A 19,993-nucleotide genomic window follows, 5' to 3' on the forward strand; every position below is an offset into this window, starting at 1 on the left:
ACAAAGTGATACCTAGCTTTTTAAACAGTAGGACTAGACTAGTTTAATCTAGTTAGTTGCATACTTTGGGGAGGTTTTTTTAAAAGGCTAGTATTAATCTTTGTAGTGTTTTATTATACAGTAGGGAGGGAAATTTATTTCCAAGTATAAAGAGCTTTCTGTGACCACTAAATTCAATATTCTTTGACTATAACAGTTGCAAGGTCAGGTCCACTAAACAACACATGACAATAGGAGAGGGTAAGAAGCTTACTATAATGTTTTGAATGAACCACAGTTTGCATTTGTGGTGTGCAGGAGCTTCTTTGTAAAGCTAATGAATAACAGACAGTACAACTTGGAAAAGTAGCTTGAAGTGCTTGAATTAAGAGAAAAGGATAAGATGGTTAGTAAGCAGTGGGCAGGGAATGGGGAGAATAAGGCTGAGGTGGAAAATCTGGACTATGAAAAAAGAAAAGAAAATGGCTTGATAAAACAAGGAAGTAAGAAAAGCAGTGGAGAGGGTATGATGGAATAAAATAAAAAGGAAACAAAGAAAGAAAAGAGGAATAAGGAAGACCCAAAAGTGGCACAGAAAGGCAAAAACACTGGTGGCGAAAGATGTATGGGAGAATGAGCAGCACTAGATGGAGAGGAAGAAAGATATAGAGTGGATAATGGAAAATAAAAATCAGAAATGAACTGAGCTAACACATGAAGTGTCCCACAGTAATGTCTCCAGCTGCTACACATAACCAACAGCTGCTTATGATGAGCTGAACATTTTTAAGACAACAAACACTCTGGTTGAGTGAAGGCATGCATGTTATCCATATGTTTTTTATAGAAAAAGAATCTGGGGAGGGTGGGGGGTTATTATTAAATCACTGGAAGAAAACATACTTCATTGTTATTTAAGTGAACTTGGTCTACCAACAAAAATGTAAGCACCTAAAGTAGGTCTTAAAATGACCAAAACAAATTACGCTGATGAGCAGAATATGCTGCAGTTGGGTGCACTTCAGTGACCAGTGCATTTATTTTCTCAACTTCAGCATCCAGTAGAAAGCAGGTGCTCCTTCAAGAGCATATACTCTTAACTAATGATTTTATCCGTTATGAAGACATCTCTTTTAATCTGGGCATATCATGAAATCAGTGACTCTGAGACAGGAAAGACCCCAAGTATGTGTGTGAATCCCACTGGCCTTAGGGTGATGAAGACATTCTGAATGTTGTTTGATATTTTTCTCCCCTCAAGCTCCACAGATTCATTAAAGTGGGTATAAACACCTAGACTTGCCATCTCCCTTGGGTAGCTGCACATCACCTAAACACAACTTCACAGTGCTTAATAAGCCCAACTGGAAATTGCCCTTTCCTCAGGGCTGTTAGATTAGTCTGTATTTTTGGGTCAGGTAGGGGAAAGAAGTTGTTTGGGAACCGTGTGAGTGGTGAAAGAAGCAGGAGAGGAATATTTTCCCACTTTTTTAACATGTATTTTATTGATTCCTCTACTCTAATTTCTACAGCTGGCTTCTTGCATTGAAAAGTAAGAATTAATGTTTGTGCATTTTTATATGGGAATGTGCATATGCACACATGTTTCTGGCCACAGATTCACTCTAGTATATCTGGGTTTTTTCCATTGATCTGCCAGGTTATATTTTGTGGCAGTGAGGAAGATGCTCAGCAGTGAGGAAGATGCTCAGCACTGAGCTTGGCCCTTCATTTTCCTTTCAGAAGCCAGTGTCTATAATCATACCTACAGGGGAGGGGTAACATTAGGGTCCAGAACTACATTGTCCTTTCCAGTTCTACTTAGGGATTGAAAACTGGACTCATTCAAAACTTTCCCCCTCTTTTTTGCAGGAACCCTACCAATGTATGCCTCTGCTGAATTTCAACTGGGAATCCCATATCATCATGTTAGAGATGTGACTTTTTGGTACAATGGCCGCACCACTTGTACAGGCCCTGAGTTTGGTTGGGCCCATTGGGCTCCATTCTTTATCTGGGGTAAGACAGAAGAGGAAAGGGCATTTAAGCCTTTTTCTGTGAAACTCAGCTGCTGGTCTGTGTTTTTCTGACAGAGGGAGATTAAGCCAGCCTCTGCAGCTTGCTTAGGTCCCCTTCCACTTGAGATATTTGTGCTAAGAAAGAAAACTGCACGACTAAACAGAATTAGTCAGGCACTCTGGTCATGCTGCTGGGCAGCAGAGTACAAATGGATGCTATTTGCCTCTGACTTTCTAAGCCAAGTTCATTCCTTTCAGAAGATGGCAGCAAAGCAGCAGCAAAGACTTCAAAAAAGCCAGTGGAACTGAAGGGGTCAATCACCTTAAATCACCTAAGGCATGGCTGGGAAGCAGACAGAAATGTTACTGAGCCCAGCTATTAGACAATTTAGAATAGTCATAGGAAAACTCTGAAGTAAAGATCTGGCTAAGCTGCTGGTCCCCAGAGGGACAGATAGGAAAGGAGACACAACAGTTCCTGTTGCAAATGATTTGCCAAACCTTATTTTGCCCTAAAGGTAAGTAGTCTAAAGCGCACAATAAAAATGCCTGTGGACCCGAGTACTATGAAACATTACCTTTCAAACAGTGTGGATTTAGATCACATTTGGTATATGCAGCCTAATTCAACAGAAGAAGAACACAGGGCCATGACTCCTCAGAAAAACTTGAGGAAAGGCAACAGGTCCCAGAGTTGTACAGAATATAAACTGTATACAACTAAGAATATGAACTTCCTATGTGACACATTCTTAACCAGAATATCCAGACCACTCACACTTACCACTGGACATGGTTCACAGTTTAATTTTGTACATGTCAGAGTATATCTCAGAGAAGGTGTTGACTGGAGGGTGCAGTGACAGGTTGTGCATTGATCCACCATCAGGCGTCTCCATGGCTGAAACATTAGAACCAGTTTGTTAAGTCAGTGACAGTCTCTTCGGCATAACTCAAATAAACGAGCAGTTTTATCTAGGTTAAATCTCTTTCATTAAATCTTGCATTGCAATTCTTTACAAAACAAACAGAAAAACAATGTGCCCACTTTCCAGAGACCTAAATTTTTGCATATATAATTCCAGAATAAGCAGCATAACATGAGAATATTTTTCAAGTAAGCCTTTTAGAATTCCTTAACCTGGGAAATGGCATTGGCATTTCTTACTGCATTGCTTACAAAGCTAGCAAGCAAGAGAGGAATCTGTGAAAGTGATGAGAAAGATTTTGTCGAAAGCTATCCTGGCTATATGTATAGGTGGTTGCCATAAGTTCATTTTTCCCAAGTGCAGTGAATTGGTTTGCAAACAAGTTTTTTATTCTTGAGCCATTGCAACCCACAGATCAGGGGCAGAAATTATTTGCTGTTGTTCCTGTAATAATACTGCTTAGAATTTCTAGAGCCCTAAAAGATTAAAATTAAGAAAAGATAAACAAAACCATAAACAGGATTCCTGAGTGAAGAACAGAACTTGTTCATAGTTGCAAGCAAAGCAGTGGCTGAGCTGGCACGCAATTCAAATTCCCTGAGCACCTTGTTTGCTGGATCCAACCACTTTTCCAAAACAAACAAAAATGACATTTAAAATGTAGGGCAAAAATGCCAAACTATTAAATGGAAAACAAAAGGATGTGGAGTTAGTAACAATACTCCTAGCACTGAAAGGAATTCTAAATACAAAGTCCTTCTGCTTCCCAAATGTACAGCCTTTCATTTCAACCCCAAAATAACAACTCACAATGGTTGAAGGGATAAAATACGAGGAGTCACATTGAGGATTTTCACACAGAGCTTCTAAAACCTAATAAATAAGGTAAACAGATACTGACTATTGCTAGATTATAAAAGCTTTAAATTGTGCTCCAAAAGTCATTAAAATGTCCCTGTTGACTTCACTTGGAAGAGGAATTGTGCCACACTGGTAAACACTCATGGAACAAATGGAGCAAAACTAAGAAGCTGGCCAGAGTAACAGTGTAAAGGTAATAAATTTATGAGTAGTTAAGAGTCAACACTCCAACATATACACCGAAGGATAAATGTTCTTATTAAAGATTTTTAATTACATTCTTAATCTGCACTCCAGCACAACAGAGGTCCTCAGGACTCAGTGATCTAATACAAAGCACCAGCAAGAGCAATGACTTCTTTCTTGGTTTGTGAGGGTCTAGAAAAAAAGATCCTCCACATACAACATGATGGACGTAGTAATACTAACGGGGTGATCCCTGCCTTTAGCAACTCATCTTGATACCTCAACACAGGACTTTTCAACTTTCTTGGTTTAACATTTTATAGTGAATATCAGGTCACTAATCTTGAGGGTTAAAAGACATCAGCAGATGCAGGCACAAGGACACACTGATAACATTTTCCTATGGGAGAGGGACAGATAGCAAATGCCATACAAAACTCCAGACTTCTTTTTAACTCTTAACATTGGAAAGCTTTCAGACACTAGAGCAATAGTTCTATTACACACTAGAGGCCTCTCAAGGGCATTCAGTCCACTGCCACTAATAGCACTTTACTGATTAGTAACTCCACACATGCAGGTTCATGTCCACACAAAAGCCTTCCAAATCTGGGAGATGTCCTTGCTGTATTGACCTGTTTCAAAACATGGTTGGGTTTGTTCTGTTTACAATCATAATCATACTTAATTCAAGCCCTCTAGAAGTAAACGCTTATCACAGAATGCTTCAGTAGCTCTAGGTTTTCACATCATGAAGAAAGGGTTTATAAAGCCACAACTGATATTACAATTGATGTCCTCATTGGATCTTCTCATAGTTATTCCAGTTAAACACAGAAAAGATAAAGTGGAGTATATACCAAAAACACTATTACAGGCAGGAACTTAGGGCTTACTAGAGACATGTTGAAACTAAATCCTCACACACAAGGGCTTTGAACTTTCAGAGGAAGGTCTCGCCTTGTTCCAAAGTTTGCATCACAGCTTAATTCTATGATCTTTATTTAATGTATTTAGGGATCAGCATGCAAATGGCTTTAACAATGGCTTTCTTTGAACAAACATAGCTTAGCATGACAGAACTGAATGAAATAATGGATTGATACATCTTTTTTCCTTTCTATAATATACCTATCATGTGTCTTCTTGGCTAACTTTAAATGAAATGTCAACATCTGCTGTCCCTGTGTTAGTCAGTGCAACCAAATTAACCTACATAGAGCCCAGATCTACTCAGATCTCCTTTAAAAATGCCACTAAGCAAAAGCCTGGGAAAACAGATGAGTGATACAGATAATCCTTTTGGTAAATACAGCCACCTGCTTGGAAGTTTGCAGTTAAAGCCCACAGCATTGTTAAGAACAGCAGAGTGAATGCAATACACCAAATTACTGGAATATAATATTGGTAACCAGATACAAGACAAAAATGTAAAGGGATTAAGGACACAGTCAGTAAACAGAACTGCAGTAAAAGACTCAAAACTTGGAACTATTTAGTGAATGAGTTAATGGAGCAAAGTTTTCCCTTGATATAAAATGAAACTTGAAACCTATTCTTAAAGGACCCAGAATAAAGGTTTTGAAATCCAGGAAGTATAAACTTCTGTGGACACCACATCTTCCTTTCTGACCAGAACTCTGGAACAGTCATTGAAATAGAGAATAGTGTAAGACATGGTTGTAGTAACGCCAGCTGCTCAAAAGCTCTCAAACGCAGCTAAGAAGCTGTATTATACGCTAGTAAGCTTATAATAAGTTATTAAATTAAGGTGGTCTAATTGAAAAGAAAATGTAATTAAGACAAGTCCTACTATAAGCTACATATATATTTTTTAATCAAAATGTCCACTTTGTTTAGAAATCATTTAAGATTATATCTCAACTCAAATTTCACACTTTCCATCCTGAGAAAATATTTTTGTGACTGCGCTGTTGAATGCTAACTTCAGTAATGCTTGACATTTGCAAGAGCACAGAAGTCGCATAACAGCTGGGGCCTACCTACACCCTCAAAATCTTGCACAGGCAGTGTCTGATAAAATAATTAATTGTCAGGAAATACAACAAAGACATTTTAAAATCTGTATTACATGGAAAAAAAAAGAGATAGCTTTTATACATGGCCAGATAGCAAATAAGAATGAGTCAAAATGCAGTTTACTGTCACCTGAAACACTTTCTGAATTCATTCTAAACTGGTAAAATCTTATTAACATAGGAATTTTCTTCCATATTGTAGAAGCTGAAATATTTAAAGTCTGCAAAATATGGATACTTCTCATCTTGCCTTCAATATGACATTTTATTTCAAAATTTGCTTATGCTTTAAAGTATTTTAAAATATTTTAAAACACTCAAAAATAGAACAAAGATGTGACAGATCAGGGAAATATTTTGCTGGAAGAGAAAAAAATTAGTTGCTCATGAAAGAAACTTTTTTGCCACATAGAGTATATATAGATGTATAACCTATGTAACAGAAGGTGGCAGAAGCTAGCATTTACTATACTGCATGACATTCTCTACAAGAATTGTCTTTATAAAATGCCACAACTAGTTTTGACAAAATACTATAGATGAGATAAACAGAGGAATCAGAGAGAAAGAAGTGGATTTTAGATTTTACCACTTTTAAGACTTTCTCCCAGTTTTCTGACAAGAAAGGCAGAATTATTCCCTGGATTTAATTCTACAGGGAAGTAATCCCCACACAGAATGACATGAGCTCATGACAGGAGCTCTAGCAAACTGATAAACCTTTGAACTAAGAAAAAAATCAAACACAGAAGAAATAGATGGAGAAATGTTCTCTCTGCCATACCTCAAAAGTCCAAACAGATTTGGGTAAACTTATCTTTTAAATAAATGAAAAAGAAAGAAAGACACACATTGAAAATGCAGGAATACGTAGGTTAGAAGTTAGGTTAAATGGCTAAAGAGGACCTGTTTCCCTGGGGAATGATGAGAATATTTTGAGCTCTTTGACACTGGAGGTGCTGCCAGAATATGGATTTAAGGAAACAATGGACAATTGACAGAGCTCTCCAAAGATAAATTCGGCATAAATGAGATCAGATGCTTAACTCCCATCATTCCCACTGACATGGGCTGGGTTAAACATGTCTTAATCTATCCATTAAATGTGCAGTTGAGAAAAAATTTCCTCTGAGGGCATATCAGCAGAGATCTTGAAAGGCAAAAGAGGTCAAACAGTGAGGAAGCTCAGCTTTCCTGTTCCTGCTAATAGCCAAGGAGGGATACCCCTCCTTCCACACAGGTGGAGCAAGACTCTCCATCCATTTTAATCTGTGTTATCCTCTAGGTAGAATGTAGGAAGTTTTTGCTTCCCTGAAGTGGGTAAGGATCATATTTGAGATTATCTCTCACAGACAGTTTCCTGTGCATTTGGTAGCCTGCAAGTCATTGCACAACACAGATTACCACAGTTTCTAAGAACTTTTCTTAAGCCTCCTTTCAAGATAAGCAAACATTCTGTGTCCCTTTTGCATAAATATTTATTGTCATATAGGGAGACTGTGGCAGAGTCATGAATTGGACATATACACACTGAGCCTCTTGCCACTTCTCTTACACCAAGGTCTCACTTCCAGAGGTTTTGTCTGGACAAAGCTGCCCTACATGCTTATGTGTATTCTGGCCAGTTTGTGTTCTTCAAAAGCTCATTCTTATATCTAAATGTCTCACCATCACAGCAAATAAAAGGAATCGCATCTTACCCCAATAACAGTGCCATTCAAAGGACAACCATTCAGGGGTACTGAAAGAAAAGATAATAGTCTATTTAACATTACCATTATCATGACATTATCAGGATTTATTAAACCACAGATACGCTTTTTTGACTTATTAGCATTCCAATCAACATTTATATCCTTTCACTGTAAAAAGGCATAACTGAGCCCTCTTACATTATATCTTGAAAGGTAACAACTTGTAATTCTTTTGAATTCCACCTCCAATTATGTCTTGCTGAGTTTTTTGTTAAGAAGTACATGGCACAATATAAGTTTTCCCCTCCAATTCAAGCCTCGCACTCTCAGAAGATGCACTTAGGTTTTCTGCAAGTTACAGTGCATATTTCCCCTTCTCCTCCCACTGCTAGATACTTCCACTGCTAGATCCTCACCCTGTGGTTGCATGTATACTAGTCAACTAAATATAACTGGGCATCTTCCCAGACTGAGGCCAATTAGCCAAATCTTCTGATTTGGACTTTTGACCAAAGTCTGTGCTAAGAAATGGCCACAGTCATATGCTCAGAGACACAGAGAAGACAACATGGCTGCAAATTCCATGTTCATAGCAAGCACTTCCTACGACAAAAGCATCTCAAGACCTCTTCAAAATGCTAAAAAGTGCAGGCTGGAGCTGTAGAAACATAGCCTGGTATGTCTCTCTGAAGCACTGCAAAATAGCTTCAACTGCAATTTGTTCAAGAAGAGACAGTAAATGTCAGCTGGAAAGAGAAAGTAATAGCAGCAGGTGCTATTGTACTCAATGTCTAAATTATACAGGAGATTTTCAAAGCAGTAGTATACTTGCAAAATACGCACTTTGGAAATTGTTGTTGAGAAACAAGACATCAACATGTGAGATGAGCGATTCCATTTGTCATACACAAAAACTTACCACATCTGCAGGAAGGACAGCAATCTATTACTTGGTCACAGCGTAGTTCAGTTCCCTCTGGACAGTCAGGCACATCCATTTGAGAGCAAGAAATATTCTTTTGCTGCACAAAAACTTCATTGTTCACCCGGACACATTCATTGACAATGCAATGGTTGAAGGGGGATCGCCACTCTGTGCCAACCTGATGGGAGATCGTAGAACTAATTATAGATAGCAGTATTTGCGCCACTTCATAGAGGGAAGACCACCACAGGTTGTTTGCAAGCATGCTGGTTTGCAAAGAGCACATTTACTGTGTCAAGAACAGTCACTCAACAGTTCTCCACAAAGCCTCACTGCAACAATCAGTTTATAGAACAGTCTGCTGCTTAGTTTGTAAAGCATAGGAGTTACAGGAGTATCCTTAAGGTTAAAAATAAAGAGGCAGGTGAAATAACATGTGAAGAAGAAACAACACTCCTAGCTAGATTTAAATCTACATTTGTTACCCAGTAGCTGGCTGCACCTCTTTGCTGGTCCTCTTTCTGCTGGAACCTGCTGCAAGTCAATTCTAGTCAGCCCAAAGGAGGCTTTGGCAATAGGCTCTACACCAGAAAATATTTGCAAATGTAGCAGACTGAAACCTGTTGATTGTTCTACTGATTATAATTGCCCATGGGTCAGACAACGTGGGAACTTCAAGCACTATTATGGGAAGAGACATCACTACAGGCCAGAAAGAAGATACTGAGACAGTTCAGCACTGGGAAGACCTGATCACTGCTTTGCAGCTGTATGCCTCCACCGTTAACATTCTGAATACACTTCAAGAACACTGAAAGTGAAAATCAGATCCCAAAGCCCAGTAAAATCAAATGGTTTTGTTCAGAAAGTTAGGGAATATTTTCATGTGTTCATACTTCTCATGTTATACACTTACTTCATTGTTAATGACAGAAGAGTTGAAAGAGGACACAGCAAGAGAGAGGTAGCAGAGTATCAGTATTTATTACTCTGTCAGTACAACACAAATCAGTAAGACACATTGGGACATTCAAATGGGCCTTCTGAAGACTTGTTTTACAAAGCTGAAAAGGATACTGATCCACGTTAAGAAATTCCCTTGGAAAAATCAGGGAAGAGGCAGGCTGCAAAATGATCCATTAACATTTTTTAAGAGTGCATCAAACTGCCTTTGTAAAAGAAGCAATTAAAAAAACAATATTAATATGCGAACGTGAGAGGTAGCTGGAAATGCAGATGCTTTATAAAGAACAACACTTAGGGAGGAAAAGATGGGGAGAAGGTCTGTTATTTTAAAAATATTTAACTAACTGCTCCTGCTTTTCTTGAATCCAAAGCTCTGCATAGGATTAAGCAATTCAATGTTACTGGCAGAGGCTTGCCAAGGATGGTTGGGTTAGGGATAGAACAAAGTGAATAACTTGAAGGAATTAAAAATTTGTAGGCAAAACCAGAAAAAATTATCCAGGTAGCTTTCCAGAGCAGCAGGGTATCTGCAGCACATTTTAAATGGCCATTGTATGCACTCACTTCCCATTGGGTCTCTGAATCCTAAGGGAAGAGGCATATGGCTGAAAATAAACAGCTATTTTGAGCAGAAAACAAGCATGACCTGGACCACTGTGGGCTGATCTGACATGCAGCAATCATCTTTAGCAACCAGAGAATAATTCATGTTTCTACCCTCATTTACTTTCTGACATTTCCGTGTGTGCCAAATAGGATATCCCATTTACATAGGACTGTGAAATTCAAGTAATCCACTACCCCATCTGCCTGCTATCCATAGGGGAATATTATGTAACTGAGATAATTTAAACATGTAGCCTTTGGCCAGAGAAGCATCACATCCTACTAACATTCTTTTGAGCTACCTTTTATGAAATTATTAATTTTACACAAATATATTGCTTCCTTAGAGACCAAAAAGGGTGAGGAGGGTTTGCTTGTTAGAACCAAACAAGTTACACACCCTACAAGAGACTAGTTTTCAGTGCTGCTTGATGTATAGAAGAAAACAGCTCTTATCTTCTTCAACCTCCTGTGGAACACAAATTAATCCCCTTGCACTTCTGGTAGAAGAGGAAGTGTCCATGCCACTGACACCTCACCTCATGAAAACGAGGATTTGCATCACCCCGAGACCAGAATATCTGCTCCTCACAGGCAGTCTTCTGGCATCTCCCACAACATTCCCCTTCTTGGATGACGTACTTGTAACCCTGTAGGAGAAAATAAAAGGACTGACTGATCCAGGAATAAGAGACAGATTAGTTGATTAATCCCAAAAGAAAACACTGGGATAAATGTTTAATATTAGCAACTTTTTGCAGAAAGGGGAGTTTGAAAATAGAACTGTAAAGCCACACACTGTTATTTACAAAGCAAAAAAGTGGTCCACCCACCTCAGCATCCTGTTAAATGACATTACCTGTCAGAAAAAATAAATTAAAATGCACACAATATTAACAGCAGAAATTCTTATCTCACTAGTTCCTGCTAAATAAGACATATTCATTTCAACTGCATGGACTAATTCTAGGCACTATCCTTCCTTATGTCATGCCAATCAATTAATGAACTTTGTGAGGATATCAGCATCTCTAGTGTAGTATGGACCACCCCTTCTTGGAGTATAGAAAATGTTGACACTGCCTAGCACTTAAAAAAAGAAAAAAAATGAAATCACACAAAACATCTTTCTTTTCCTAGGTTCTGTTCAAATATGTAATAGCACAAGGATTTTGTAGAATTACACGATATTTTAGGTTGGGAGGGACCATAACGATCACATGGTTTCAACCCCCCCTGCCACAGGCGGGGACACCTTCCACTAGACCAGGTTGCTCCAAGGCCCCATCCAACCTGGCCTTGAACACCCAGGGATGAGGCAGTCACAGCTTCTCTGGGCAACCTGTACCAGTGCCTCACCACCCTCACAGTGAAGAGCTTCCTAATGTCTAATCTAAATCTACCCTCTTTTGCCACAAGACAGAAAAGAACAATGACATAAAAAAGGCAGAAGTGGAAAGGGAAAAAGTAACCCAGGTGAGGACTTAATTCTCTGTTTGAAAGTCTCTAGAACATTAAGGTATCACTTCCTACTTTCCATAATAAGTTATGCTTTAAAATGAAAGCAGGATGTTTGAAATTACCTTTCAACAAGACTCTCATATTTTTCGAATGTGATCCTGCACATCTGATATTCAAACAACAGTCTTACTCTTACATTAGTTTCTTTGACCTCCTTAACATGCACCATTAAGCCATTTACTACCATGTTTTGCATGTTATTTCAAAGAAAAATATCCCTTTGTAATATTGGAGATTAAAGTCATAGCTTCTGTAGTCAGCATCTATTACAACCATCATTCACTATGCTTTTGCACATAGGGTCCAAATATTCTTTATTTTAATGTAATTAATCAAGACACTTGAAAACCTAACCTAATTAATTTACACACACTCAGCCAAACGGCTTTGTCTCAAACACTTATCCCAGAAAATTATGCTTCATTCTACTCATAATCATCTAATGCTTTAAGTTATCCACTACTTTAAACCACACTCTTTTATATCACTTAAAAAGCACCTAACTCCAAGAACACTGACAGAAATTAAGCAAAGTAAGTCCTCCCTTCTCTAGTATACTAGTGATTTTAAGATGTTTAGAAGGCTGTTAGCTATTTTACGATCACGATGCTCTGAAGGGATGTAGTCTGGTGTACTCTCAAGAGAAATAAGCTCCGGGAGGGAGACACCACTCCTCCTTGTGGCACATGCCATGATTGCAGCAACTGCCTGCCCGATTTCTCAAAACTTTGGTAACAGAAAGATGGTAGAGGATAAAAAAAGGGAAGGGACTATGACGTGTAATGAAGTAAACCCACATATGGTTTGCAAGCAAAATTTCTGTATTTTCCGTTAACCTCCTCAGAGAAATGTAGGACTTTTTTTTTATTTAAATGAAACATTCACTTTTTGCTATGATATTTCTTTACATATCTGTAGCTCTGCCTTAATGATACTTTTTTTGAATAACGAATTATTGATAAAGTTATGGCTATGAGCCAAAACACAGCCAGATATTTAGATCTAATATTTCATAACAATTTGCATACTAGGAACAAATATCTTCTAAAAATGGGAATCAAAGGGATTCTCTTGCAACGACTGAAAGCTCTCACATCATGGTTTTCACTGCACTGGGCATCCTCAAGCTTTCTCATTAAACCCTATGCTTGCAGAAAGATCACTATTTTGCTTTGTCAGGGAGAGTTTTAATGGACTGGCTTTTTCCTCTGGTCCTAAGGAATGATGCAGTGTTTAAGACACTATTAGAAGTGTCTTAAATAGAAAATATTATACAAAAAAAAAATTATATTTTGCTCACACCTTCTCAAGTTCACATACACATATATATAAATATGCTGTCTAGCCTTGTTCTGATACAGAAGCTATAAGTTCAATGGTAGTGAAATATAGTTGTATTAATTCATTAAAAACCTAGGCACAATTAGCTTCATAGAGTCCAGAAAAGAGAATTGCTTTTCAGATATTGGTCTGGTTAACTGAAACATTCACAGTCAAACTTCAATACAGGGTTAACTGTTTTAAGATAAATATTAGTCAATATTCAAATGAGAATTTAAAATAAATCAGACAATGCAGGGTTTCTTCAACAATGTTAACTCTGTGACCGAGTTAATGTTGCTGCACACACATGCTCTATGCCCGAGGTCAGCCTTTGACTCCCAGGCACACTATACATAATGTCTTTCCGAAAGCTGAAAGAACACCTCTAACTTCTCATATCTGTATATACAAAGTTTGCTAATGAAAAGCTTTCTCCCAGAAGTAACAGTTGGACTTGATCTTAAAGGTCTCCTCCAACCTAGTTAATCTTATGAAAGGCAACAAGAAATAAGAGGTATTGTGTGCTGATTTTTCTTAACCTCTCTTCTGCCATCTGCTTTTTCTTTAGACTCAAACTATTTTCAGAGTGACTCATCCACGCTAACTTCATGAAGCAAGGACGTGGTAATGCTCAAGGATTTGGGATACAAGGTGCTAGATACCAGAGGAAAATGCAACTCTAGAGCATAACATTTAATTTTACAGTGATTTTTTATTTCCTTAATTGCCACCTTATGTTAAGGTAAGGAATGTTAGGGATGTAAAATGGAAGTTTAAAGGAAGTATAAAAACAATTTTGAGTTTTTATTTGCACAAATCATGTTATAGTCAAAGCCTTCTAATCTATGACACTGGGAAGTGCTACTGACTTTTAACCAATTCCTTTGGCCCTTCTAGAATTCTTCTATTAACTTTTTTACCAAGTATCTGTCTCCTCCTGCTTGACCAGCTACATTGATATAACAAAGCAGCTCATACTTCCTTTGTGGGCTTCCAAAAGTAGACCACATAATTTTACAGCATGTAGCAGATGTCTGAGCATAATAAAGGCCACAGTATGTGGTCTTATTACTGCTATAATAGGCAGAGCTGAGCAACAGACAGATCTGAAATATTCTCTTCAGAAAGTGAACTTCAACTAGAACAGTTGTTTGAAATTGAACTTCAGGTATTATGAGTGCTTATTGTGCAAGTGGTGTAAATGATAGACATTTCAGGATGCAGTTCTCCTTTTATTGAAATATAAACTAAACTTGTCCACAATTTCCTTGGCAGAAAGATATGATCCTAAAACAATAACCCTAAAATGAAGCCAGTAATGATTAGGCCCTCTTAGACTTTGTTCCCAAGATAATTTGTTGCTACAACACTTATTTTCTATTTTTCTCTGGTTTCTCGAAACACACAGGTTTAAAAGTAATCATTTCAGATCCCCACCAGAGCTCTGCTGGCTAATGCACTGATTTAAATGTTACTCACCCGAGAGCAGAACGTGTTGCATGTCTTGTCGTGACACTCCATCATCTGAAGTCCTGTAACATCATCCCTCATACTAGTGCAAAAGCATTCTCTGCAACCATCTTCCCAGGTTGTCCCAACGGGGTAGACTATGTTGTTGTGCACACACACCTATAGAATGCAACAATTATCACATGAAAAAGCACACTGCTGTTTGTAAGGGCATACTGTTGGCTCCAAAAGGCTGCTTTTTAAGATGCGAAACCCTCCATAAATTTTATGGAGTATTTTGAACCCAGTAGAAATGCCACAGGTCTTAAAATTGTGGCCCCTCTGCTGGGGAAAGGAAAATAAGCGCAACCAAAGCTGCTGTTTTATAAAGAATTGCAGAATTTTATCTGCAATTAGTTTCTGAGTCAGGGCCTGACTCAGTTTCCCTAGAAGTATAATACGACCCAATATTTAGAGATAATAAACAGTGAGGCTTATAGAAGGAGCCATGCACTTCAAACTTTTTGCAGCTAAATCAGCTGATCTGAAAAGATCCTGCCTTGAGCTACAAGCTTTCATTCTCTTGTATCCTCAGACCAACACAGCTACCACAAAAGTAGTGCCTTGTCTTATTGCTTTTTCTATTAGTAATTTTTACAGCATGCTATTAGAGATGAACATTTATTTTTATAGATAGAGCAAGTCACAGAGACATAAAATGACTTCTGCAAGGTCATGAACTACTTAGCAACAGAAAATAAAGGCTTGATCTCCTGAGCTGAAAGACAGCATAACCCTGTGTTAAGCTTTTAGGGAAGGCTGCTTCAATGAAAAGGTTACATTGCCCTGCATCCTCTCCTCTAAGCAATCTTAACTTAAAGGTTAATATAACAACTTAATAAAAAGTTGTCAGAATAAGTAAAAGTATATCCTGGTGAAGCTTTAACAAAATCAGATATTAATTTGGCAAACATTTTAAAGTGGCAATATAGTTCATATAAGATACAATGCTTCTTAGGCAGAGGCAAAAGTAATAAATGAGCACAAGGAGTTTAGGTCTAAGGTGTCCCAAACATTTCAGTGAAGTTAGTATAGGACTGAAAGAATGTATAGTAACTGTACTGATCAAAAAGCACGTACCTTTGTTAGCTAGAAAGAAATTAAAAATTGAAAAGTTACCTCTAAAATTCCTAATGTTTCAATGATCTTGAAATTTCAAATGGTTTTGGCATATATGTGTGTGTATATATGCATATATGTATAAATATAAAAACTTATTTATCTTCAAGTCACAACAAATTAATGGGTTGGTTATGTCAGAATAAATGACTATAATAAAACAAGCACCACTGTAATGCAAAGTGTATTTCCCTCAGACACAGGTAAATTAAAAATACTCTGGCATAATTATCCAGTAGTTTCATTGGGGTTGTTAATACCTAGCTACCCACTTATTTTTGTGTTGTCACTCCATGTAGAAAATATACTCTCATCTGTGGAAGCGACAACTCATTCCCCTTACCCTGCCTGGAACACAGGTGGTAGATATGCAGCCGCAGTCATTGGTAAGAGATCTTGACAGATATCCCAGAGGGCAGCTCACTGTTGAGTTCATACAGCTGCAGGTACACTCATATTTATCACAGCACTCGGTCTTCTTAACAGTCAGCTCTCGATGAGGTGGGCAGGGAGGTCTTTGAACTAAGCTGCATGCTTCTCTGTTACACGCTAGGAGAAAACACATAGGTACCATGTCAAGCACGCAGCATTTCAAAGTGCCGCGAGTGAACAAGACAGCTCTCTGGCAGCAAGGCACTAGTTGCTACTGCAAGCTGTTATAAATCTACTTAAAGGCTAAGTGGTAATGCAAATATAAAAGACCCAGGTCAAAGACTGTGCTGCAGGTTCAAGGTAAAGTTCCTACTCTGCCAAAAACTTCTTGAGTCATATACAATCAAAAACATTTATAAAATAAGCATAAGGGTCAGAACATACAAGTCCAAGAGTAAAATGTTTCTGTTTTCCTTAATTCAAAAGCATACTCAGAAAGTGCCAACAATACCCTTCTTCCAAGTCTGTGAAATAATGGGTGTCTGTTGGCTCCAAAATTAAGCCTTTCAGAGGAAAAAAAACAATGTCTAAAGGAAATCATCAGTGTTGCTCAAATGCAATGTTCCAGTGTCACTCCCTGCTAAAAAACATAAATATCTTACCACATGTATAATTTGGTCTGCATTCTCCAGGGTTGGTCAGAGCAAGCTGCAGGCCAAACTCACAGACAGGGGCAGGAGGCAAATCACAGGAAACCAGATCACAGACTAAGAAGAGAAATTGAGAGAGTGTTTAAGACCACGCCTCACCAGTTAGCCCTCAAGAAAAGACATCCCCATTAAACTTTTTTTCCCTACCCTCAATTGCTATCCTAAAATATAAAGTAAGAAGAATTCAGCAGATCAGAGCTTGTTTTCAAAATAGCTTAGGGAACAGTTCAAGCTTGGGTTATGAGGATTAAGGTTCTAATGTTATATTTAATGTGCAAATATAGACCATTCAAAAATAGATACTTGAAAAATGACCATGCTAACATCATTTAGAGAAAAACAAATTGCTCCAGTCCCTTCCTCATCTCTTACAGAAAGAGGGACAAGTCAAGTGAGATATGGACTCATATCCCCAGGAGTTGTTTTTCCATGCAGATGATTGTACAGTCATTCAGCGGTTTCAAAAATAGAGCACTGCATTAAACAAGAAAAGAGAATGTATACCTCTGAAGGATCTGGTAAAAGTATGGATCCAGAAGATTCCAATAGTTTATAAGAACTTACCACACTCATACTCAGGGCAGCACTGGCTGGAGTCCCTGCGCAGACGAGGGACTTCACAGGGACCACACTGAACAGCTGGAGTAGGAAGAAAACATCCACAAAACAAATTTGGATAAGAACTAGAAACCTAGGTAACAGAAACATCAATGCAAGTCCAATCATACTTAGAGATAAATGAATTTACGTTTGGCAGTAGGACAAGGCAGGACCGTGCAGTTTACTTTCTTGTTATCGAGACATGTGCAGATCTTGCAAGGCTCATTAGCAGGAATCCATGTTTCCATAAGCTGCAAAAAAAAAAAAAAAAAAAAAAAAAAGAAAAGAAAACACCAAACAGATTGTTAGAAAGAAACCAAATATTCCATTCACTGGTATGTTGGGCATGGGAGTGGGTGAGGGTGAGCAACATTTATTTGAAAACCAGAAGACTCTATACAGGATTGGTTGGTTGCTCTGTCAACAGTAAGAAACTAAGGAGACACATAATTCTGAAATGACTGTAGTGTACCAGCTTAGCAAAAGATGTAAAGAATGCATGAATGGGATGAGGAATTACTATTGTTTTAAACATGAAAAATATCCAGATGATATAAATGCAGTTGCAGGCTATTGCAAGTAACAGCAGACTTGCACAACTACATACCATGATTGGATGTTCAGTGGTAATATGGGAAACAATATTTTAGGAAATATACAGAAGTGGTCGCTTTCCCAAATTAGTAGTACTTAAACACAGAGAAATAAACAGAGCATATTTTAAACTAAGAATATGTGGGGTGTCATCACTTGATTTGCCAGTGGCCTGAGTACTGGAAAAGCACTAGAACAACCCCAAATCTGAAACTGTCCCTGTGGTGGCTACCTGGAGCTAATAAGCACATACAGAAACTGCCAATAAGGTGTATCATTCTTTAACCACTACTCCTCATGACAGAGGAGGAAATCATTAATGTTAGAGATGTAATTACCTATAAAAACCTATTCACATTTAACACCCACATGTATAGGAAGAGTAAAAAGGTCCACAATGGGACAATAGCATTAATTTGCACAGTCAGTCTAGGTTCTGGGTGAGAACATACAGAACAGGTTAAGACAAAGACAAAGGTAAAAAGGTGTCATCCAGAAAACTTTGGAGAGCAGTTTAAAAACAACAGTTTGCTGAGATCTTCATTAATAAGAAGAAAGGAATGAAATATCTAAGCATACTGACATCACAGGAGTCTGAAAAGACAGTTTAATTTCAAAGGTTAACAGCATGACAAGGATAAGACACCAGGCATGCTAGAACAATCCAACTGGAGATTTAACAAAGCTAAGGAACCAAACCACATAGGGTTGGTTAATCTTTAGGAAATCTATTTAGTCAAAGAAGGCTTGCATCAATGTACTGCTAGTAAAGAACATCATTTCAGAGCTAGGAAAAACAACTTGGAGCCCTCTGCCAGAGTATTCAATGGCCTCAGGGTTAAAAAGCCCTAAGAAGGCAGATGATCGAGAATGCCTACATTTGCAGGTGGTGGTGAGAAGGGTGTGGACATTTCAAGACCCAGAGAAAAAGAATCACAACATTCACTCTAACATTTTCATCAGCCATGATTTTCACACAGGGTTTCTTCAGCATAGGTAGGAGCTTCTTTCTAACACCAGAAGAAATGACGAGAGAGAGCATGATGTTAGTAGAACTGTGTACGAGCATTGGCACTGAGAATCCCATAAACCCAAGCATGATCTGGGGGGAGGGGGATGGGGGTAGAAAGGAACAGAGGAATGAACAGCAGGCGGAAAGAAGGGGGTTAAGAACATCATAACCCACCACCAGTTGCACTGCCTGTTGTATTGCTCACGTAGCTAATCCTGCGATGGTGGAGATGCAAAATGTCTGTGTGATCCAATCCTCCCCTGCACTCCACCTCCCCATCCACACAGCAGCTGCATCTAAGCCTTGCCACTGGGGTACAGATGAGAAGTTGTCAGTTAAAACCCTATTAAGGGGCATGTGACAACTCATGGATTTCAGAACCTCTGCAGAAACAAGTAGATACCACTGCAGATGTCATTCCCAAGATGTGCACTGAGATTTTCCTCATGAGAGCTTGAAACAATTATTTAAATGGAAAATGCACTGCATTGCACAAGGATTCAGGGATTTGAGGCACTCAGATCCTAGGCTTTAATCTGCATTTGCAGTAATGATTTCATACAGAATCATAATACAATAACTAGAGTTCTAAGGGTCACCAAGAGTTGCACACAATTGATCTGTGTTTAAGGCAGTGATTACAAACATTAAAAGCTATTTTTCCTTCAAGAGAAATAATAAAGGGTTTTTTCCCCTATTCCTTTTATTACAAAAATTACTGAGGGTTTTTTTTTCAATTCTTCCATTTTACCAACTCTATAATCATTACACAAATCCAATGATGCAGTATTTAAAAAAAAAGATCCAAAACAGAACATAAATTAAAAATCATGACCATATATACGGAGATACTGCAACCTTAACATAAAAACTAACACAAGCTATGTGTACTCTATCCCTCAGAAAACTCTAACCTTTTGTTTTGAAAAACATCACTGTGATAACGCAGTTGTGGGACGAAAGAACACACTTTCCCTGTGTCTTTCCTCTCACGGCCAAAATCAGTAGGGTACCTATGTCTCAGGAGGGG

At 38.2% G+C, this 19,993-nt stretch overlaps 1 protein-coding gene across 1 annotated transcript in view; it reads right to left on the reverse strand.

Annotated features, from left to right (window-relative positions):
* VWF (von Willebrand factor) overlaps window positions 1–19,993 on the reverse strand; it is a 130,460-nt gene that overhangs the window by 8,870 nt on the left and 101,597 nt on the right. The window contains exons 39-47 of the mRNA XM_062615547.1: window positions 17,506–17,608; window positions 17,322–17,396; window positions 16,710–16,814; window positions 16,019–16,224; window positions 14,527–14,676; window positions 10,743–10,853; window positions 8,626–8,809; window positions 7,713–7,753; window positions 2,782–2,898 (exon numbers count right to left, since the gene is read on the reverse strand). Of these exons, the coding sequence (XP_062471531.1) occupies window positions 2,782–2,898; window positions 7,713–7,753; window positions 8,626–8,809; window positions 10,743–10,853; window positions 14,527–14,676; window positions 16,019–16,224; window positions 16,710–16,814; window positions 17,322–17,396; window positions 17,506–17,608 (1,092 nt within the window). The remainder of the gene's footprint in view (window positions 1–2,781; window positions 2,899–7,712; window positions 7,754–8,625; window positions 8,810–10,742; window positions 10,854–14,526; window positions 14,677–16,018; window positions 16,225–16,709; window positions 16,815–17,321; window positions 17,397–17,505; window positions 17,609–19,993) is intronic.

Source organism: Pezoporus occidentalis, unplaced genomic scaffold (genome assembly GCF_034315485.1).
Source record: "Pezoporus occidentalis ecotype Australia unplaced genomic scaffold, CSIRO_AGI_Poc_V1 ctg182, whole genome shotgun sequence".
NCBI classification, from domain to species: Eukaryota; Metazoa; Chordata; class Aves; order Psittaciformes; family Psittacidae; genus Pezoporus; species Pezoporus occidentalis.